Genomic DNA, 22,721 nt, shown 5'->3' on the forward strand with positions numbered 1-22,721 from the left:
GTCCTACTTGTCCCAATACCCAACAATCGACTTTTTTGAAGACTGTGTTCCTAATTCTTCTACTCCCCCTTCCCAATAATGTAACCAGCTGAGCTCTGTCTTTCCTAGGAAATCACTTGGCAAAACCTTATTTTCTCCCGACCTCTGACCAATTTCTCTATTTTTGTTTTGATTTAGACTTACTCACCTAGAGTCCATCTTGCCAGGGCCAAAACCGCCTCTGTCCCCACCACCCCGGCCCCCTCGGAAGCCCCCACGGTCCCCGCCTCGGCCCCGGTAGCCGCCTCGATCATAGCCTCCTCTGCCACGACGATCATCGCCATAGTTACCCCCTAGGACAGAAAAAATGACATATATCCTTGTTCTTCTACCTTCCCTCCCACTACCCTTCCAAATCAAAAGCATAGAGTACTTTTTGGACTTCTGTAACAAGCTATGCTCCCTTCTTACCCATGTGAGAGCCTCCTGGTCCTCCTCCCGGGCCATCTGGCTTAGGGGCCTTACACTGGTTGCATTCATTTCTCCAAGAGAAGTTCATGTTCTCACATGTTCTAAAGAAATGAAAGGGAATCAATTTGGAAGAGTGCAGTCCAGATCACTGAATTCACAAGACTCCAAAGCCTTGTTTCTCAAGTAGGAGCCAAAACAAAAAAAGTATTACTAAACCTAGACCACTACCTTTCCCCACTACAGCCTCCTTTCCATGGTAAAGTTTGCCACAGCTCAGTTTCAAACACAACACTTCAGTAATTCATGTTTGAAATCTTAGTCTCACTCCATTAGGTCTGCACGAGTCATCCATCACCTTTCTGTCCAGGACACCAATGCTACCCTACATTATCCTACCCACACAGAATCTCAGTTGTAGGTTTCCATCTATGGTTTGAATTAGAATGGCCCTCTTAGGTTCACATTCAAATACTTGGTCGCCAGTTGATGTAAGTATTGGGAAAGATCAGGAAGTAAAAGCAGGCAGGCAAGGGACCGACTTTGAGACTTTAAAAGACCAGAGTTAGTGCTTGCTCTCTTGCCTCGGAGATAGTTTTTATCTCCAGATATGAGCGCTCAGCTACTACTCCATGTCATGCCTGCCTGTCCCCATGGTCCCCACCATGATTAGTCTCCACTCTTACCCTGTGAACGTCGAGCCAGAAATTAAACATTTTCTTTTATAAATTGCCTTTGTCATGGCATTTTATCACAGCAATAGGAAAGCAACAGCTGGAGTTCTAGGTATTCACTTAGAAGATTCTAACCCTCCCTAAATAAACTATTGGCCTAATCTTCCATCTACAGGATCTTAGTTTAAAAAAATATCTTCCTAACTCTTAACGTAGTATCAAGGATCATGCACATAAGAATTCTTTAAAAAGAGCTAAATTCACTCACGGATTAGGACACTTCCAGTCCCCAGCTCGTTGCTGTCCGCCACCTCCACCACCGCCACTGGGGAATCCTCCCCGGCCACCGCCACCACTGCCACCTCCTCCATAGCCTCCACGGCCCATAGGTCCTAGTACAAATATAATTATGAATGTATTTCCTTCATTTGGTTAGTCTACCTTTTCCATGAAACTTCTTTTCCTCTTCTTCCACATTGTGCTTGATGACTTCTTTAAACCAGAAAAAGTAAATGGCTCACCTCCTCGCCCTCGGCCTCCACGACCATTTCCACCACCACGATTGAAGTCAGCTCGGCGGGTAGCAAATGAAACCTTAATAGGATTCCCAGAGAATTCTTTACCTAAAGAAATAAAGATGGGTGAATTAACCAAAATGAAATATATTTGAAAACCCTATGTTGAAAGAAATCTATTACATGTTAAGGTTTTGTTTTGGGGGGTTGAGACAGGGTCTCACTATTTAGCTCTGGCTGTACTGGAACTATGTACACCAGGCTGACATCAAATTCAGAAATCCACCTGCCTCTTGCCTCCTGAGTACTAGGATTAAAAACACCACACCCAGCTCCGCTGTAAATTAATTTTCAAAAATCAATACATTTAAAAAAATATAAAGGTAAATATGAAAAGATTTGGGAGCAGGGAATATAAAATGCAGTGTGATATGCAAGGGCCTGGTTTAGATCCCCAGGCACCATAAAAAATCAGGGAGAGCAAGATGGCTAGGTGGGTGAGAGTGCTTGCCACCAAGCCTGATGACCTAAATTCAATCCCATGAGCCCACACGGTGGAAGGAGAGAATTAACTTCACATCGTTTGTTCACTGACCTCTCTCTATTGCCTATACCATGGCATGTACAGATCTACAGTAAATGTTGAGAGTTTAAACCTACAGATCTAAAACACGTTTAAAAACTAAGAGAAATGGGTTTGAGAGATGGCTCAGTGGTTAAGAGCACTGGCTACTCTCTGGGTTCAATCCCCAGCACTCACATGGCTGCTAGCCCCTGCCTTTAACTCCAGTGCCAGGGGATCGATACCCTCACAGAGATATATGCAGGCAAAAATATCAATGCACATCAAATAAAAATAAACATGAATTAAAATTTTTAAAAATCTAAGAGCAGACTGCCTTAAGATGACTTATAAACTAATGAAACATAAACAAAGGAGCTTACACTGAAATTACACATCAAGAAAGTGTCAAAGGTACACAAGATGGATCAGCAGGTAACGCTGACTGCTGCCAAGCCTGATCACCCAAGCTCCATCCTCATGGCCCATATGTTACAAGAACCAAACTGAATCATCTCTTATACATACCATCAAACCAGTCGATAGCTGCTTTAGCAGAAGGTGGGTCATCAAATGAGACTGTTGCCTCACCCTTCAGCTTGCCAGTTTCCCTGTCTGTATACAAATTAATCATAGGCTGTCCAGTTTTCTTATTTGTCTAAAGAAAACAAAATGAATCATCAATTTTTAGAAGATACAAGGAGGTTTTAGCTTAGTGTTTGTATATAACCTACACACAACTCTGTATTCTCTAAATCATCTGTATAGACTGAATGTACTCAATGGTTACAGTACTTTCTTAGCAATCACAAAATAGCACAGGGTTCAATCTCTAGGCAAGACTCCACATTACTTACAATACCTAAATAGTAATGTTATACAGTTATGGCATACTGTTTTAGAATATGGTTCTGGGGCTGGAGAGATGGCTCAGAGGTTAAGAGCACTGCTTGCTCTTTCTAAGGTCCTGAGTTCAATTCCCAGCAACCACATGGTGGCTCACAACCATCTGTAATGAGATCTGGTGCCCTCTTCTGACCTGCAGGGATATGTGCAGACAAAACACTGTATACATAATAAATAAATAAATCTTAAAAAAAAAAAAAAAAAAAAGAATATGGTTCTGTAGATGTTATGTTATACTATTTTAGTCTGGACAAGTTCAAAATTAACATGATCTAAAGTGGGTTCAATCTACCAATGTAGAGCCTATGGAAACACAGACCCTCCATCATTCCTGAGATTTACTTCTGAACTTGGGCTCCTCTCTTCCCAGATACTCTTCTTACCTCTCATGAACTTAAGCCCTGGTTTATACTGTGCCCTTGAGTACCTCCCTCATCAGACCTATCTTTTTGTGGTTTCTCTTAGAAAGTACAACAAAATATTCTTTGCTCAATAAATTAAGGTGGCGACAACCTTTTAGACTTTGGCTTTGCCAGATACAAGAGGCACACACTTGCAATCCCAACATTCAAATTAATTTTTATTTTTTGAAACATGGTCTTTACAAAATCCTGGCTGTCCTGGAACTTACTATGTAGATCAGGATGGCATTGAACTCAGAGATCACTTGTCTCTCCAGGGAATAAAGATATGTGCAACCAGGGCTCTACTGAAATTTAACAGTTTAAGTATTGTACCAAGTTTAAAGACAGCCTGTGCTACATAGTGAACACCCTAATCTCAAAAAAAAAAGTCAACCAGATTGCTTTTGCTATTAACAATCAACAAGACCTTTATTCTTTCCCCTTCCACCTCTCTGTATGTATAACCTTGGCTGTCCTGAAAAACTAGCTCTGTAGACCAGGCTGGCCTTGGAACTCAAGAGATCCAACTATCTCTCTGCCTCTGCCTCCACAGTGCTGGGATTAAAGGCATATGCCACCACCACCACCACCCAGAACCAAGACTGCTGTTTTTATTAACATGTAAAACCTGAAAGCCTGTAATATAGGTAAAGAGGAAGCACCTACACTGTTTCACACGTACCTTAATAATTCCAATCTGCTTGAAGTAATCAGCCACCGATTCAATTGTAACATTCTCGCCCAGGCCTTGCACAAAGATGGTGTTGTTGTCTGAATTATCCTGTTCTGCTTGTTCAACAAAGGATGAAAGAAAAGTGAACAGCACAGGAAAGACAAAGGTTAGTATTAGGTATTCGAAATGTGCTTAAGTATTTGCTATTAAAGATTTCAAGGGAAACGCTCAGAATTCTGACCAGTCATGTAACTAATATTTTATTATACAGACCGATACCCACGGGCATTGATGGTTCTTTGGGGATTGAACAACCCTTTCACAGGGGTCATCTAAGACCATAGGAAAGCAGATATTTACAATTCATAACATCAGCAAAATTACAGTTATGAAGTAGCAATGAAAATAACTATGGTTAGGGAACTGTATTAAAGGATCACAGCATTAGGAAAGTTGAGAACCACTGATTTAGACAATCCAATCCAAAACAATCCATCCTTATTCTAGTATTTGAATATTCATCTACCTCCTTAAAAATGTTATGTTTAGTCTCATAACTATCCTTGAAACACAGACACCTAATACAGAAAACGTTTCCCAACTTTCACTCCAAGACTCCTTAGTAAAAAACCCCATTTCACATTGGTGAGGCATAATGGAACACGCATCTAATCCCAGCATTCGGAAGGCAAAGGCAGGTAGATCTCTGAATTCTAGGACAGCCTGGTCTACTTAGTGAGTTCCAGGACAGCCAGGGATAAGTATAGACTCGGCCTCAAAAAAAAAATTTATTGGGGGGGGGGACGCACTTCACATTCAAATTAGTAATACCATCAAGAGATATTGCTTCCCTTTATACATCTTGCAATCTGGTCTTTTATTCACTGAATGTTGTCTATTCAACAATCTAGATATGTGCATTTTCTTGTTGTTTGGGCTTACGACTGTTCACCTGCACAGCCCTGGCTGTCCTGGAACTAGCTCTGTATGTAGATCAGGGTAGCTTAGATCTGAACTCAGAGATCAGCCTGCTAAGAATAAAGGTATGCACCTGGATTAGTTATATGTGCACTTAAAAACGCCATTACTAACCAGGTGTCGTGGCCAACACCTTTAATCTCACTCAGCACTCAGGAGACAGGCAGATCTGAGTTCGAGGCCAGCTTGGTCTACAGAGCAAGTTCCAGGATAGCCAGCGCTGTTAGAGAAACCCTGTCTTGAAAAAACTAAAACACTAAACAAAAACGCCACTACTAACTTTAAATGAATACCTTTCAAGCAAGGCCTGTAGCAGCCAAAGTATCACCTGGGACTTAATAGAAATGATAATTACCAGACCCATCCTAGACTTCTGGATCCAGTACTTCTGATATTTATATAAATCACTGACCAGGTACAGTTCAACTCCCTCCCTTCTCTCCACTTTTTCAGTTATTTGTTTCAAAGAATATCCAGACGAACACTGCATGAAAACCATGAACTCACCAGAATCATGACGTGATCCTTGATCCCGAGGGCCTTAGTTACATGAAAAAAAAGAAAACAAAAACAAAAAAAGGGAGCCATTAGCTAACAGGAAAGGACAGATAAGGCAATAAATTAACATCTAATCAAAATTCTTGCAATGTATCAGGTAAATGCTTCCAGCCTCTCTCCAAACCCTATCCTGGGGCCTGCCCAGTGGAAAATACACTCTAGGCGGGTCTCAGGGAGACACAACACAGGCCCCTTTCTTAAGATCTGTTACTTTGAGTCCCCACACAGGGATAATGCCACACTTCAAGAAAATGCTCTCCCCCAGCTAGGCTGGGAAATGTCCTCAGCACAGATGGGGATGGGGCAGTACAAACTCAGTAACTCATTTAAATTAACCAACCAACTCATCCATAACTTGGCCCTGTTCTCTCACCAGAGAGACATAAGCTCAACACCAACAATGTGATGTGCATCCATCCAGTTTCTCCAAACTTTTAATACCAAAGACAACCCTTGTAGAACAATTTTTAATTTCATCTTGAAAACCATTCTTAACCATGTTGTTTCCCCAAAGCAACATGAAAATAAGAAACATACATAGTAGCTATTGTGGTTTAAAAGCATGTCCCAGGGAATAGACCAGAAATCTTATTTTCATAATACAGCCTCTTTTTTTTTCCCAGACACCATCTTTAACCAATGTTTATCTAAATTCCATATATAAATATTGTACCTGTACACAAAGACACCTAAGTCATGAACCCAAGCCTTTGGCTTTAAGTGTTTAGATAAATCAAAAAACCATTTTGTTTAACAACCAGAAAAGTTCCAGCTTACTGGGAGACTTCTCAAATTTGCCATTTTTCCATGAATTCAAGTTTGTGCTGTTTTAAACCTGGTTATTTCCCATGAGCAACACATGCTCTCAAGATTTTTCTTGAAGTAGTCCACACCTTCCTTCCCAGATCTAGTTTCTATGTGCTTGTCTGAGTACATATGTAGAATTGCATTGACATCACTTAGTATTTAATATAAGCATATATACCAACATTATCATCCTCAGGGCAGGGCAATAGTTCATGTCCCTCTCCCTGATTAAAACATTTGGGAGGTTATGTACACACACACACACTCACTCTCTCTTTCTCTCTCCCCTTTCTCTCCTTGGACACACTGATCAAAAGGATCCTAAAGCCAAGTTGGCACCACATGTTCCAAAACACTCTCCAGTTGCTCATGATGGTGTGGTCACTAAGTGCTAGACGTGGCAACACCCATCAAGAGGTCTAAATTATTTCTTTTAACTTGGGTAAAACCAATTAAGTAGCAAGAGATTATCCCTGCCTGCCTGCCTCCAGGTTAGCACACATCTGGCAGCAGGAGGCATTCTACCCCACCCCCTTCCTGGAGGTGGCTACAGACACTTTAGAAACCTTTGACACTTAACAAGCTAAGACATCTGCAAATGAACAATCAGACAAAGCATTGCTGGGATTTGGGAATTTTGGAAACTCTGTTCACTTACCACCAAATTTATTGAAGCCACCTCGGTCACTTCCGCTGGAGAAGACAAGTTAGAAGAAAGGACATGAAGCTTCCAACAGCTACAAAAGGTTTTTGTTTTTGTTTTTGTGTTTTTGTTTCAACATTCCCCAAACATGGGTAGGTGTTTTGGGAAAAAGATTCAAGTGGCTACTAAAATATACCCCTTCCTGACCATCCTTGTCTGACCTTTGAGCTTATCACACACACGTGTGCAATTTCTCAGACACAGTTAAGGATTTTTCTTTAAAAAGTTGTATCTATATCCCCTGGAAAAAAAAAGCTCATTTTTCCTTGGTTGTTCTTCTGACGTAGATTTTTTTTTTCCTCTTGTTGCAAGTGGTGGACAACCCAGCAGTTGGTTTAAAAGATCTACCCCAAATTACCCAGAAGACATTTCACACCAGGCCCCTGGGATAGCCCTGAACACATTTTTTTGTGTGTGGTTTTTGCTTTGAAAGCAGCAAGCAGACCCAACCCCATTCCATAAAAAGTCATAACCAAAGGCAATCTCCCCTTAGAGCAAGACAAACTCAACTAAGCCCTATCCTAACTACTGAGCTGGTTTTGATCACCCTTCACCCCCGGGGTCACCCCTTCTACACTGTGAGAAGAGCGGAGTATTTTGCAATGTCACCTTTCATACCTGTGGCACATAAAATGCAGAGCAAGTTAACAGTCACATAACAGTTGTTTTTCTTTTAAAGTTTTGCATTAAACACACGCACACAACTAGAGTTTTCCATATTTTTGCATGTTTTTTTGAGACTACCCCCACCCACCTCTGAATACTTACCATGAACAAACTCAAAAAACCTACTTTTTTCAAAAAAAAAAAAAAAAAAAAAAAGGGAACATCACTGACATTTCCCCCTTTTCAAGGGAGATAACAGGGTCCTTCAAAGTCACCAAGAGATTTGACAAACTGTTTTAACATCAAATCTAAGGTTTTACTTGAACAAGGAGAGATCCAGTTGGACAAGCTGATTTTAACTGACGAGAAAAGCTGGACAGTGGGATAAGAAAGCAGAATACCACTGTCAAGTGTATTTTCCCCGAAAGTTTGCACACTTCAGTCAGAAGACCCCATAAATGAACCAAGTCACACACAAAACCATAGTCAAATTAGTGCAAAATCAGGCTCATGATTCAAGTAACTACAGAATATGGATGAGTAAGTAAATAGCCAATTCCTAGAAGCTGAGGTCAAGTTTACCATTATTACCAATTCCCCTGGAAGACACATGGGAATACACAGAACAAGTTTCCCCTAATATTTCCCAGGAATGGGATTAATAGGTTTCCCTTGCAGAGAAGTCTTACTCCCAAGTTTCTTGCCTGAGATAACAATGACTCCAATCCACATCTACGTGTATTCTTTTTCTTTGGAAAATAAATGCACCAATACTCAAATCTCTACTCAAGAGCTGTAAATGAGATTTTGGCTCCCAAGTTCTCACAAAAACATAATAGAAATGAATACACAAAGAAACACTACTGCCCACAAATTAAAGCCCTTACATATCCCCAGAGAACAATACTAATCATGCACTAGGGACTGACTTCAAGGGAGATCCATGCAACACTCCCCATCTGAAGGTACTCCCTGACTCACGAAACACCTACCCCATGCCGCCTCTGCCTCCTCGGCCACCTCCACGGCCTCTGGGTTCATAGCCACCACTGCTTCGGTTGTAACCACCTCCACCGCCCCTGCCTCGGCCCCCACGGTCCTGCTGGCCTCCCCCGTAGCCACCACCGCCGCCGCCACCACTCTGGTCCTGATTGCTGTAACCACCGCCGCCGCCACCACTCATGGAGGACTGATCTTGGCCATAGTTGCCTATAACAATAATAATAATACTTAAAAAAAAAAAAACAGGGCTGGGGTGCTTAATAGTTATGTATGCTTAGCATATATAAATTTCTGTTGCAATTCTCAGCAACAAAAGTGAGAGGATGTGAAGTATCGGAAACGGTCAATGGTGCCACTACAAAGGACAGGAAGAATTAGAAACTTAGTAAACAAGAAAGCCACAATTTAAATTTAAAGTTAAGGGGCAAATTCACAGAGAATAAGACGACAAAACTAAGACACTCTCTCACCTCCACCACCCCCTCCACCACCTCCACTGCTGCTGTTGTACTGGTTCTGTTGTCCATAACCCTGAGGTGGGTTATAGGAGCTTTGCTGTCCATAGCTTTGCTGCTGTCCACCATAGCCAGACTGTTGGCCATAGCCTCCACTCTGGGGCTGCCCATAGCTGCTGCTCTGAGAACTGCCACCGTAACTAAGTGGAAAACAAAGAAAAATCAGAATTATGCTATAAAATGACCAAATACCTCCTTCACTTTTAGTCCATTCCCTTTCTTTGAGTAAGGGAGATCCAACCACTAATTTACCAACACTTTCTGGCCTTACCCCACTCTCATACTACCTTACCTTCCCGAGGTGCTGCTAGGAGCTGGCTGCTGGCCATAGCCAGGGTAGGAGGACTGCTGCCCATAAGAAGACTGGGAACTTTGGCTGCTGCCATAGCCTCCAGTGGAACCATATCCCTGGGGAGCTGACTGAGTGCCATAGCCTGCTATGAAGAAAACAGTTACAAATGCTGTAAAGACAAAACAGGTCAGGTGCAGTTGTGCTCATCTCTAATCCTAGCACTGGGGAGGCAGAGGCAGACCTCCACTATCAAGGCCAAACTGGTCTACATGTCCAGTTCCAGGTCAACCAAGGCTACATAATAAGATTAGCAGAAGGAAAATGGAGGGATGGGGCAAGGCATAGCTCGAAGAAAACATTATATACTTCCCAGTACTCACCTATTACTTGAGGAAAAAAAAAAAAAGCTTAGAGGCTGCTAATAAGAGGTTTACTGAGGAAGGCCAGCTACCAGAAGACTGGGGTAGGAAGGTCACAGTTTAAGGCCAATCTGGGCATCTTAATGAAACTAATTCAAATCACTTTTTTTTAAAGGAAAATTGGACTTGCTGTGAAAGTCTTATCAACCTGGGTTCAATCACCGGACTCATCACAAAGGTGGGCAACAACTAACCCTGGGAAGTTGTCCTCTGACCTCTACACATGCACCATGTAACAAGCATGCCTGCGCTCACACAAAATAAAGATACAGAAATCACAATGCCTGCCTAGCTTTTTAAAAAACACAAGAGATCCCTACTAACTAAATTTTAATGTGCTGATATAGACACAGTATTTTTTTTGTCCTTTTGGACCTAAGGGCAAACCCCACCTCTTTGTGAATCACATGTATCAGCACAACTTCAAAATTTTTCAAGGAAACCATTTTCTTCCATCCTAAAACTGGTTCTCTTTAGGAAACATGCTTTTTCACAAAATGAAAATATGGAGAAAATTGTTCAAAGAAACAATCATACATCATTTTTTTAAAAAAGACTGACACAAAATTTTAACAAATACAGATTGACAAGGGAAAATATGGGATTTTCAGTACTGTTCAGGTTTAAGAAGAGCTATTAACACTCAGAAAAAATGGGTGAAGATGTGTTCCACTAAGAGACTCACTGTTTTGGGTCTGTCCATAAGAAGACCCATAGCTGCTTTGGCCATATCCTGAAGTGTCAGCTGACTGGCCATAACCACTGTAACTCTGCTGGCCATAGGGTTGATTGCTCTGTTGGGAGTATCCCTGCCCAGGCTGGGTCGGATAAGCCCCATAGCTAGGACAGAGGGGGGGAAAAAAAAACAGAAACAGATCAGTAAAGTTATCTTCAACTAAAAGAGAATAAAAAACAAAAGCATACATAAACAGATGACTAAAGTTACAATGGCCACCCTTACCATCAACAAATGCCAGCCCAGAAACAATACTCACCTTTGAGTTGCTTGTTGGGTATAATCTGTGAAAGGTGGAAGGGAAGAAAGTCATGTTAATTTTAGTGAAGACTGGAATAGAATTTAAATTCAACTTCGGTACTAGGCACTCTAAGAGGGGTGGTGGTGGGGCAAACCCTTAATCCCAGCACTCAAGAGGCAAAAGTAGGCGGATCTCTCTCTGAGTTGGAGGCCAGCCTAGTCTACAGAGCCAGTTCCAGGACAGCCAAGGCTACAAAAAGTCTTAAAAAACAAAAAAGAGGCAATCCTGCCAGGTGGTGGTGGCACCACCTTTAATCCCAGCACTGGGGAGGCTTGAGTTCGAGGCCAGCCTGGTCTACTGAGCAAGATCCAGGACAGGCACCAAAACTACACAGAGAAACCCTGTCTCGAGAGGGGAAAAAAAAAAAAAAGGAGGCATTCCAGATCAAATAAATCTCCAAAAATGCCATTGCAAAAACAGGCTAAGTCCTTCATCCTTCATGAAACACCAGTTGTGAGTAAAGCAAGCTGGAAATAGGCAAGTTTTAATACAACAGCAAAGAAGGCACAAATTCCTAGACATCAACTAAACCTTAGATTTCTGTTTTGTTCTGGGTAGAATCCAGGACCTAGACCATGCTAAACAAGCTACCACTAAGCTGTAACACCAGCCTAAGGCATCAAACAAACAAACAAAAAAACACACACACAACAAAAAAAAAAAAACCACCGAAAGATTTCTGTGGATAACTACCACTATCTGAAAATATTGTCAAGGGAATGGTTCTGTAATATTTACCTTCAATTTTTTTCCCTCGTTTTTGGTTTTTTAGAGAGGGGGGTCTCTTATTACGTACCTCTGACTGTCCCTGATTCACTATGCACACTAAGCACTCAAGAAATCCCCCTGCCTCTGCCTCCCTATCCCTAGGATCAAAGGCATATACCACCACACCCGGCTTAATTTTTTTCTTCTTTAAAAAGTCTCAAAATACAGCACAGAACATCCATGAACTTTAAAAATCCTGTCTCGGCCTCTCCAAGCCCTGCAAAACTCATACACACACACACACACACACCCCACGTTCATCTTTCACAGCAGCTCTATAGGAAGAGTGGTGTCACCAGGAGTCAGGATTAACTTGGGCAGTCACAGAGCTATTACAGAGTTCGAGTTCAAACAGTCAAGAACGTGACCCTCCAACACCTAACAAATGCCCTGAAAAGCGTCCATTCACCTTGTGGCCAACCTTGCAGACCTTAGGAAGGCAAAGTGAAGCTTTAGTACAAAGCCTAACGAGGCAGCAATGCTCTCTGACCCTAGGTAGCCTCGAGGCTCCAGACCTGTGGCTCCCTCCCAGTGATGGCGTTCCCGCCTACCGGGCGCACGACAAGCAGAGAGCACATTAAACAAGCTAAGCAGTAGCTCAGCTCCGTGCAGGAAACCCGGGGTCTGCCCCCGCACGAGGCAAAAAAAGAAAAAAAAAAAAAAAATGACAGCCAAGAGGGTGTGGCCTCGGAAAGCGACTCCTTTCGTTTCCTTCCTGCCTCAGGAAAACGAGATCCCGGAGCCCGTTGGTCCTTCTCCCAACCTCACCGACACGCGGGCCAGTTCGGAGCGCGTCCGCCCCGGCCCGGAGGCCACGGAGGCGGGAGAGGACGGCCCCGCCCCTTCCCGAGGGACCCGGGCAGCGGGGCGAGGCCGACACCGGACCAGCGGTCTTCCGCCGAGGGTCTCGCGACAAAAACCCAAACCAACCCGAGGCGGGCGAGGGGGGGAAAAAAAAAAAACGCGCCGAGAAAGGGGGAGGGGCCAGAGGAGCGCGTGCGCGCACCAAGTGCCCGGATGCAGCACTGCGACAAAGCGAGGCCCGGCAGGCGGGGAAGGAGGGAGGGGGTGGGGCGAAGCTTGAGGGCCCTGGCGCCTCCTCACCCCCTCACTCCACGTCGCCAGGCAGCGTCCCTCTCGACACTCTCGCCAAGTGGAATGGGCCGAGAGGGAAAGCCCTCAGACTCCGCGCCAAAGGCGCCAGTGGAGCCACACAAAATGGCGACACCGCCCTCCCCTTTCCTTCCTCCCGCCGGCTTCCCGCCACAGAGGTGCGGGAGCCCACACTCGCCCGCCACCACAGGCCCACCGAAAGATCAAGGGCCTGGCTGGGAGGGAACGAGGCCTCCCCGGGACGCGCCATCGCCGCCGCGCGCCCTCGCTCACCGTTTGAAGCCATGTCCGCGCACGCGCGCACGGGCCGCCCAGCAACGGGATTCCAGGCGACTGCGAAGCGACGCCGCGAGGACTGAGCGGCCCCGCCTCCCGCGCCGGCCTTAAGTACGCCTCCCGCCTACGCGCCCCCGGGACGTACCAAGTTGGACAGCGCGAGGGGGGGCGCACGGCCAGGGTCCCGCCCTTGCCCGAGGATACGGTGACCCCAGGGAGACCAAAGAAAAGTGAATTCGATTGCAGATGACCTACGGGTGTGTCCCATCATCTTTGGGAAAACGAACTCCCACTCGCTCCCCCGGGGCCCGTCTTCCACACACTGTTACCCCTCTGGAGGCATAATGGTACGACCCAGCCGCCCGCTCTGGGCGGTGCCAGGGCCCTGAGCTTGAGAGCAGAACTGTAGTCAAGGCCTGGAGTCCCCGGGTGTGGGAACCGAGATTCCTCCGGCCGGCCGGCCGGCCCCTCGCCTGGGCCCCACTTTCACTGGGGAGGGCGTGCTTCCGCCCGCCCTGGCCAGTCAACTGAGTCAGACTCAGTGTCGCGCTGGCCCTCCGCATTCTCTCCTGAAAGCATGATCTGTCTCTGTCCCTCACTCTCGTTTTTTTCACTTAAGTAGTGCCTCAGCTTGCCGTTCCTTAGACCTTACATGCCAAGGTTTGTAGATGGTGACGTTTGACCTGAAAGAAGGTGGGCTTTAGCCTGGACCCTGTGGCCCTAGTCTGGCTCAACACTAACCCGTGTCTACAGCTTACGTGGTTTCGAAACCCACAATTTCTCACCTTTTTTTTAAATTTGACCTCTCAGTGCAACCCAGCCGACCTCGAATTCATGATCCTATTTGCCTTACCCCAGTGCACTCCAGTATTACAGTCGGCCTGGCTTTCCCCATCATCATCTTGTAAAGAAAATAAATGTATGTGCCTGCAACAAAAGAAGTCTGGGGATAGAGTGATTGCTTAGCCTGTGCTTGACCCTGAGTAAATCTCCAGTCCGGGAGCTAGGCAGAGGTGCGGGGAAGTGGAATTGGATCTTAGAAATGAGAGCAGTGAGACCCTAGACTTAAGAACATGTCATGAGTGTAAGGCAGTTCAGGGTCAGACCTTCTGATCTTTAAAATCTAAATCTATGAAACTACCAAATGCTTCTTGGTTACATGAAATGATTTAGAGCATTTAAAAGCCTGTACACTTTTTGTAAGGACAAGGACAAATATGAAATTCAAGGAGCTGGAGAGATGGCTGAGAAATTAAGAGCACTGGCTGCTCTTGCAGAGGACCCAGGTTCAATTCCCAACACCTATATGACAGCTAACAACCATCTGTAACTCCAGTCCCAGGGGATCCCATGCCCTCTTCTGGCCTCCATGGGCACCAAATACGTATATGGTGCACAGAGATATACACAGACAAAACATCCATACACATAAAATATGTTTGGGTGGTTATTTGGGGTTTTTTTTGGTGTTTTTTTGTTGTTGTTGTTGTTGTTGTTGTTGTTGTTTTCTGGTTTTTCGAGACAGGGTTTCTCCGTGTGGTTTTGGTGCCTGTCCCGGATCTCGCTCTGTAGACCAGGCTGGCCTTGAATTCACAGAGATCTGCCTGGATCTGCCTCCCAAGTGCTGGGATTAAAGGTGTGCAGGCACCGCCTCCCATCATAAAATATGTTTTAATGAAATTCAGGGACTGGAGAGATGGCCGCTCTACAGAGGACACAGGTTCAGTCCTAGTGTCCACATGGTGGCTCACAACCGACTGTAACTCCAGTTCCAGGGAATCTGATGACTGCAGACCTCATATGGACTCCAAGGTCACTAGGGACACTCGTGGTGCCTAGACATCAATGCAGGCAAAACATCAATACACATAAAAATGTTTTAAATAATACTACAGCTGGGCGGTGGTGGCACACGCCTTTAATCTCACCACTCGGGAGGCAGAGCCAGGCAGATCTCTGTGAGTTTGAGGACAGCCTGGGCTACAGAGCGAGATCCAGGACAGGCACAAAAACCATGCAGAGAAACCCTGTCTCCAAAAACCAAATAATAATAATAATATCGCGCCGGGCGGTGGTGGCGCACGCCTTTAATCCCAGCACTCGGGAGGCAGAGCCAGGCGGATCTCTGTGAGTTCGAGGCCAGCCTGGACTACCAAGTGAGTTCCAGGAAAGGCGCAAAGCTACACAGAGAAACCCTGTCTCGAAAAACCAAATAATAATAATAATAATAATAATAATAATATCGCAACAGCATTATTTATATATCAAATTTTTATTTTATTTTGAGACAATATCTCATTATGTAGCCCTGGCTAGACTGAAATTCACTATGTTTACTAGGCCGGCCTTGAACTTGCAAAGATCCCCCTGACTCTGCCTCCAAAGTGCTGGCATTAAAGGCATATGCCACCAAAATGTCTAAAATTTCAAAATTTTAGAAACAACCTAAGTGTTCATTAAAAGATCTGGTCAGGCTGTGGTGGCACACACCTTTAATCCCAGTACTAGGGAAGCAGAGCCAGGCTGGTCTCTGTGAGTTCGAGGCCAGTCTGGTCTGCAGCATGAGATCCAGGACAGGCACCAAAACTCCAAAACTACATGGAGAAACCCTGTCTCGAAAAAACAAAAAAACAAAAAAAAAAGAATCTGGAAACCCACCAAGGCAGGGGCAGGCAGATCTCTGTGAGTTCAAGGCCAGTCTGGTCTACAGAGCAAGTTCCATGACAGCCAGGGCTACACAGACAAACCCTGTCTTGAAGGAAAGAAAAAGAAAGAAAGAAAGAAAAAGATCTGGAAATCAGATGGTACACCGTAGTCCCAGATACTCAAGAGGCTAAGGTAGAAAAACAGGCCGGGCAATGGTGGCACACGCCTTTAATCCCAGCACTCGGGAGGCAGAGGCAGGCAGATCTCTGTGAATTTGAGGCCAACCTGATCTACAAAGTGAGTTCCAGGAAAGGTGCAAAGCTACACAGAGAAACCCTGTCTCGAAAAGTCAAAAAAAAAAAAAAAAAAAAAAAAAGAAAGAAAGAAAGAAAAGAAAAACAGTAAACTGGACAACCCATGTTAACTAGTGAGGGAGACCCGGTCTTTAAAAAGAAAAGAAAAGAAAAAAGCCAGGCAGCACACACTTGCAATCCTGGCACTAGGGAGATGGGCTAAGGTAAGGCAGAAGGATAGGGATCCTAGATTACTCGGGATTCCAACTCAAAAGAGGTAGAAGCTGGACTTGCTGGCATATGCCTTTTATCTCAGCAGAGACAAGTGCATGTCTGTGAGTTCAAGGCCAGCCTGGTCTACATATTGAGTTCAAGGATAGCTAGGTTACAATAGTGAGACTCTATCTTAAAAATAATAATAATAAGGTGTGGTAGTTAGAATCAGAATGACCCCATAGGCTCCTATATTTGATGCTTGGTGAGAACTTAGTGGGACTGTTTGGGAAGGATTAGGAGGTGTGGCCTTGTTGGAGGAAGTGTGTCACTGGGCTGGCTTTGAGGCTTCAGAAGCCCACACCGGTTCCACTCTCCCTGCCCCCACCTCTGCCTCTCACTTGTGAATCAGCTGTAAGTTCTTGCCACTATTGCAGCGCCAGGCCTGCCCACCTGCTGCTGTGCTCCCCACAGTGATGGTTAGGAACTAACCCTCTGAATCTGTGACGCCCACATTAAAGGTTTCCTTTTCTTTTTCTCTTCTTTCTTTCTTTCTTTCTTTCTTTCTTTCTTTCTTTCTTTCTTTTTGTTTTGTTTTGTTGAGACAGGGTTTCCCTGTAGCTTTGGAGTCTTTCTTTTTCTTTTCTTCTCTTGTTTTTTTTTGTTGTTGTTGTTGTTGTTTTGTTTTTCAAGACAGGGTTTCTCTGTGTAGCTCTGGCTGTCCTGGAACTCACTCTGGAGACCAGGCTGGCCTTGAACTCACAGAGATCCGCCTGGCTCTGCCTCCGGAGTGCTGGGATTAAAGGCGTGCACCACCACCGCCCGGCCAATGTTTCCTTTTCTAATTTGCCTTAGTCATGGTCTCTTCACAGCGATAGAAAAAACCTAAGACAAGGGGAAAGGTGGGGTCCTGGAGATGATGCTCAGTAGGTAGGGTGTCTAGACTCCACAAAGCCCTGGGTTTGATCCCCAGTACCCATACAGCTGTGCATGGTGGCCTTTGTCTATGTTCCTAGCACTCAGGAGGTAGAGTCAGGAGAATCACAAATTCAAGGTTATCCTTAGCTACATAGGTAGTTCAGGTGAGCCTGTAGTATGTGAGACCCTGTCAATAAATAAATAAAATAAATATGGTGATGCTTACCTGGAATCCCAGAACTGGAGAGGCTGAAGCCAACTATTGCTTCAAATTCTAGGCTATTCAGAACCACATAACAAAATCATATACCAGAAAACAACAGAAAAGATCAAGGATTGCGTAACAGTTTCTTGCTAGATTAAAATATTCCATCATGTAGGGAAGCATGTTAAAATAGAAAATAAATGCCAGGTGGTAGTGGCACACACCTTTAATCCCAGCACTCAAGAGGCAGAGGCAGGCAGATCTTTGTGAGTTCTAGGCCAGCCTGGTCTACACAGTGAGTTCCAGGACAAGCTCCAAAGCTACACAGGGAAACCCTTCTCAAAAAAACTAAAAAAAGAAAAGAAAAGAAAAAACAACTCAAACTAGCTTCAGGAAGTCCCTAAAACTAACCAGATTCACTAGACCCCTCCCACCCAAGAATCAACAATAAAGACTAAGAGTTATGGCTTTGTTTGCTTCTCATTTCCTGAAGAGGCAACCAAAGCAGTCACTGAGATGAACGGATGAATTGTGGGCTCCTCTGTATGTTGCCCTGGCCCAGAGGAAGGAAGAGCGGGAGGCTTACCTAACTAACCAGTATATGTAGCGGGCGGCTGGCATGAGACCACTCCCTGCGAATGCCATCTAAAATCAGTTCCAGCCTGCAGCCGGGGGCTACTTTGTGCCAGCAGTTCCGCAGGCTCAGGAAAGGCCTCCCTTTTACACACCTAACCAGCTAGCACAGATGAGGCCTAATCCACGCTGGCGGCAAGGCTTCCAAGGCGCAAGGCTTCCAAGGAATGCCAATTCTTCCCCATCTGGCTCCAACTGGGTCTGAGTGCCCAGACTGCTTGGTTACAGACTTTGGTGGGGCTGGTGCCGCCCAGCAAAGGCTGACTGACAGCTGCCAGTCAGGAGGTGTTCCTGCAGCTGTGCCAAGCCTTGCACCTGGCGCTGCAATTGCAGCTGCTCCCAGGGCTGTGGCTCCTCCGTACGAATATGCCTCCAGTGTCCGCAGCCCTCACCCTGCCTGCCATTTCAGCCACTGCAGGCACCAGAGCCTGCAGTTCATGTCCAGGGGCAGGAGCCACTGGCTGCCTCAGTGCTGGCTGCAGCACACGCGCGCGCAAGCGCACACACACACACACCGCCCAAGGAACAGAAGCAGATGCTGGGGGAGCATTTGTTCCCACTTGTCCAAACAATGCGTTCAAATCTGGCTGGAAAGATCACAGGGATGCTGCTGGAAATCGATAGCTCGGAGCTGCTCCACATGCTGGCGTCCCCCGGGTCTCTCCGTGCCAAGGTGGATGAAGCTGTGGCAGTTCTGTAGGCTCATCGTGCCAAGAAAGAAGCCGCCCAGAAGGTGGGCACTGCTGCTGCTGCTGCTGCTGCCTCTGAGACAAGGAAAAAGACTGAAAAGCCAAATAACCCCTCCTGGCATTTGGTAAGGTCTGAAGACTTCCTAGTTTGTCTGTGGACCTCCGCAAAAAGAACCACAAGCTGCAAATTCAATAGGTCATTTTGTACCAAAAGGTCAATTATGAGGCACCTAGAATTTTTCAATTATAAGAATATATTCCATGGGTTCTGCTATGGCCCGGGTGGTAACTTTTTTTTTGGGGGGGGGGGGTGTCTGATTTTTTTTCCCCTCCTAGAAATTGGTTTTGATGTACCCAAGACTTAAGTTTCTCAATAAAGAAAAGAAAATATTAAAAAAAAGAAAAACGGGCGGTGGTGGCGCACGCCTTTAATCCCAGCACTCGGGAGGCAGAGCCAGGCGGATCTCTGTGAGTTCGAGGCCAGCCTGGGCTACCAAGTGAGTTCCAGGACAGGCGCAAAGCTACACAGAGAAACCCTGTCTCGAAAAACCAAAAAAAAAAAAAAAAGAAAAAAGAAAAAAAGATTAAGAGTCACTCTCAGACAAGCCAAGAGGCTCAGGGAAGAAGCAGAGATCAGTCAAAGGGAAGGAGGGCGCGGCGCCAGCTGAGCCGCTGGAAAGGACACTCTCCAGCCTGCTGAGCCTTCTGTAGCCTGTGCACTGAGCTGCAGGTTTCCAGCTTCGGTGAGCTGTCACTTGTGCTGGGGGACTACAGCTGTCTTTAAGGCATTTCTGCTCCCGTGACTAACCCCTCCCCCATACTCCTGTAGTTAACCCCAGTAAAACTCATTAGTTCACCAAGCTGGACTTTGGTGGGATCCGTACGTACTGTGATCTGTTGTGGGCCCCCTATCTGGGTCGAGGAGACATGTGTGTTTCATCTTCCCAGGAAAAGTCTGTCACACAACACCGAGATATAGGCATGAAGCTCACAGCTATAATTCCAACATTTGTGAAGCTGAGGCAGGAGGATTTCCTTCAGTTTGAAGACAGGCTAGGCTACAGAGTGAGGCCCTAGGGTTTTTTTGTTTTTGTTTTTTTGTTTTTCAAGGCAGGGTTTCTCTGTGTAGCTTTGCGCCTTTTCCTGGAACTCACTTGGTAGCCCAGGCTGGCCTCGAACTCACAGAGATCCGCCTGCCTCTGCCTCCTGAGTGCTGGGATTAAAGGCGTGCGCCACCACCGCCCAGCGAGGCCCAAGTTTTTAAAGTCCCTTTGGCTTGCTTGTTGGATTTTTTTTTCTAGGTTCTTCCCAACTTCTTTTAGACAGAGACTTGCTATGTTGCCCAGGCAGGTTCTACAGCTAGACTCACTGCTTCTGCTTCCGCTTCCTGAACAACCGCAGTTGTAGTCCTGAGCCACTGCGCTCTGCCACATTAGGGATAGCAGCTTGCTTGGTAGCCCAGGCACATCTCTACCTGGAGGTCCTCCAGAGTGCTGGGGTCACAAGTGTGCCTCCCACCATACCTGGCCTGCATAAATTATCATTACACTGGGCATAGATTGCCTAATCCAAGAAGCAAATTGACTCTTACAAATGTTTTCAGGGGGCTGGAGAGATGGCTCAGAGGTTAAGAGCACCGACTGCTCTTCCACAGGTCCTGAGTTCAATTCCCAGTACCCACATGGTGGCTCACAACCATCTGTAATGAGATCTGGCACCCTCTTCTGTGTACATAATAAATAAATAAATCTTAAAAAAAATGTTTTCAGTAGATTGGTTGGCGGAGGCACAATGACCAAAGCGTTCGACACCAGCCTTGGCTTCATGACAAGTTTGAGGATAGCCTAGGCAAGTTTGAGGATAGCCTGGACAAGTTTGAGGATAGCCTGTGCTAGGTGAAACTGTGTCATGGACTGGAGATGACTAGGCAAGGAAGCATACTGGCAGCACAAGCCTGACAGCTGCAGCTGTCCTTGGACCTCTATAAGTGTGCTATGACACCCTTGAACTCTTGAGTACACACACACACACACACACACACACACACACACACACACACACACAAATGATAATAATATAATTTTTAAAGAAACACTGCTTCAAAACAAGATGTTGTAGGTAATAGTATAGGCGGTGTCACAGAGGTCAGGTGATTCATTCTGCCATGAGCAGGTTAGGATGCATCTGAGGAGATGACATTCCGACTGGGCGTTTACCAAGTGGATGAGGCATTTGTCAGCCCAAACATGGTAAGAGCCCAGAGAACCAAGCCTGACAGAGAGCCTGCTCTGTGAAGCCGCTTCAGCTTGTGTCCTGCTAGGGGGCACCAGAGGAAAGATAGTCACATTCTCTTCTTAGGAGCCTTCACTGGCCCAAGACACACCGTGGAGAGCCGGTGAGGAGCAGGCAGGAGCGGGTGAGGAGCAGGCAGGAGGCGGCAGCCCAGGCCTCCCTTAGACTGCAGCGTGTCTAAGGAATCCCTTCCTCCTGGATCCAGGGAAGCGAAGGGGGCTTGGGTTTTACTCAGCCGCATGCAGAGGCCCCGCGATATTGGACAGCCCCCCATCTCACATCGTCAAAACAATAGCAAGCCAGGTGTGTGGTTCAGCAGAAGGCTGAAGTAGGAAGCACCATGAGTTCAAGGCCAGTTTAAGCTTTAAAGTGAGTTCTAGCCAGTCTGGGCTACAGAGTAAGAGCCTTGAAAATCCTAAAATTGAGAGAGAGAGAGAGAGAGAGAGAGAGAGAACATCATAGATCTATTGTGAGTATAAGTAGTTTTTCCATCTGTAAATCACCTGGAACACAATAAGTATAAATAAGTGTTCTTATTAAAAAAATTACATTTAATTTTTATTTTATTTTACTGAATGTTTTGCCTACATGAATATATGTGCACCACATGTGTTCTAGGTGCTCACAGACATCAGAAGAGGGTGTCGGATTCCTTGGAACTGGAGTTACCTTAGAACTAGAATTATGGATAGTTAAGAGCCACCACATGGGGACTAAGAATTGAACCTGGGTCCTCTGCAAAAGGAGTAAGCCTTCTTACCAATAAGCCAACTCTCCAGCCCTGAGTAAATGTCCACGCTTACAGGTGGCCTCCAGAGGAGTTGGCTCCATCTGCAGCTGGAGTTACAGGCTGCTGTGAGCAGCCTGATGTGGGTGCAGTGAACGGCACTTCTGTCCTCTGGAAGAGCTGCCTGTGCTCTTAACCTGAGTCATCCTGCCAGCCTGATGGATTGATTTTTGAGATCTTACTGTGGAAACCAGGCTGAACTCCAAGTCTCTGCCCTCCTGCTTCAGTCTCCCAGTGCTGGGATTAGAGAAGTGCACCACCACAGCCAGATTTTTATTGTATTTTGAGTGGGTGTCTCAGGAGAGAAGAATCTCCCACCCCTTTAGACAGGGTTTCAATTGTAGTAGCTCTGGCTGACCTAGATTTCACAGCAATCCTCCTTCCTTGAAGTGTGAGGACTAAAGGCATGCACCACCACCCCAGACCTAGAACTCTCTTAAGCAGTGCTACCCATTTATATAATTGTGGGCGTTCTGGAAGTTACACTGCGTTTTTGTTTGGTTGGCTTTGTTTTTGCACACCCCCACCGCCCAGCTTTAAAATAGTTTTTGTGGGATTTTGTTTTGGTTGGTTTTGATTCGGTTTTGTTTTGTTTGTTTGTTTGTTTGTTTGTTTGTTTGTTTTGGTTTGGTTTAGTTTGGTTTGTTTTTTTTGGTTTTTTTTTTTTGTTTTTTTTGGTTTTTTTTTGAGACAAAGTTTCTCTGTGTAGCCTTGGCTGTCCAGAAACTAACTCTGTAGACCAGGCTGGCCTCGAACTCACAGACCTTCTCCTGCCTCTGCCTCCCAAGTG

The 22,721-nt window shown here is 45.5% G+C and overlaps 1 protein-coding gene across 2 annotated transcripts in view; it reads right to left on the reverse strand.

Moving 5' to 3' along the window:
• Positions 1-13,358, reverse strand: part of Fus (FUS RNA binding protein) — a 13,693-nt gene extending 335 nt beyond the window's left edge. The window contains exons 1-14 of one of the 2 annotated variants that reach the window (XM_052762111.1): positions 13,253-13,358; positions 11,057-11,081; positions 10,747-10,901; positions 9,643-9,784; positions 9,306-9,490; positions 8,826-9,042; positions 7,183-7,217; positions 5,667-5,699; positions 4,191-4,294; positions 2,727-2,856; positions 1,643-1,744; positions 1,390-1,513; positions 451-551; positions 188-332 (exon numbers count right to left, since the gene is read on the reverse strand). In XM_052762111.1, the coding sequence (XP_052618071.1) occupies positions 188-332; positions 451-551; positions 1,390-1,513; positions 1,643-1,744; positions 2,727-2,856; positions 4,191-4,294; positions 5,667-5,699; positions 7,183-7,217; positions 8,826-9,042; positions 9,306-9,490; positions 9,643-9,784; positions 10,747-10,901; positions 11,057-11,081; positions 13,253-13,265 (1,511 nt within the window). In that variant the 5' untranslated portion in view covers positions 13,266-13,358. Of the gene's footprint in view, positions 1-187; positions 333-450; positions 552-1,389; positions 1,514-1,642; positions 1,745-2,726; positions 2,857-4,190; positions 4,295-5,666; positions 5,700-7,182; positions 7,218-8,825; positions 9,043-9,305; positions 9,491-9,642; positions 9,788-10,746; positions 10,902-11,056; positions 11,082-13,252 lie in introns of both variants that reach the window. The other variant, XM_052762110.1, reaches the window with a different exon arrangement.
• Between the last annotated feature and the right edge of the window lie 9,363 nt (positions 13,359-22,721).

This window comes from Peromyscus californicus, unplaced genomic scaffold (genome assembly GCF_007827085.1).
Source record: "Peromyscus californicus insignis strain IS unplaced genomic scaffold, ASM782708v3 Scaffold_4__1_contigs__length_199733344, whole genome shotgun sequence".
Lineage (NCBI taxonomy): Eukaryota > Metazoa > Chordata > Mammalia > Rodentia > Cricetidae > Peromyscus > Peromyscus californicus.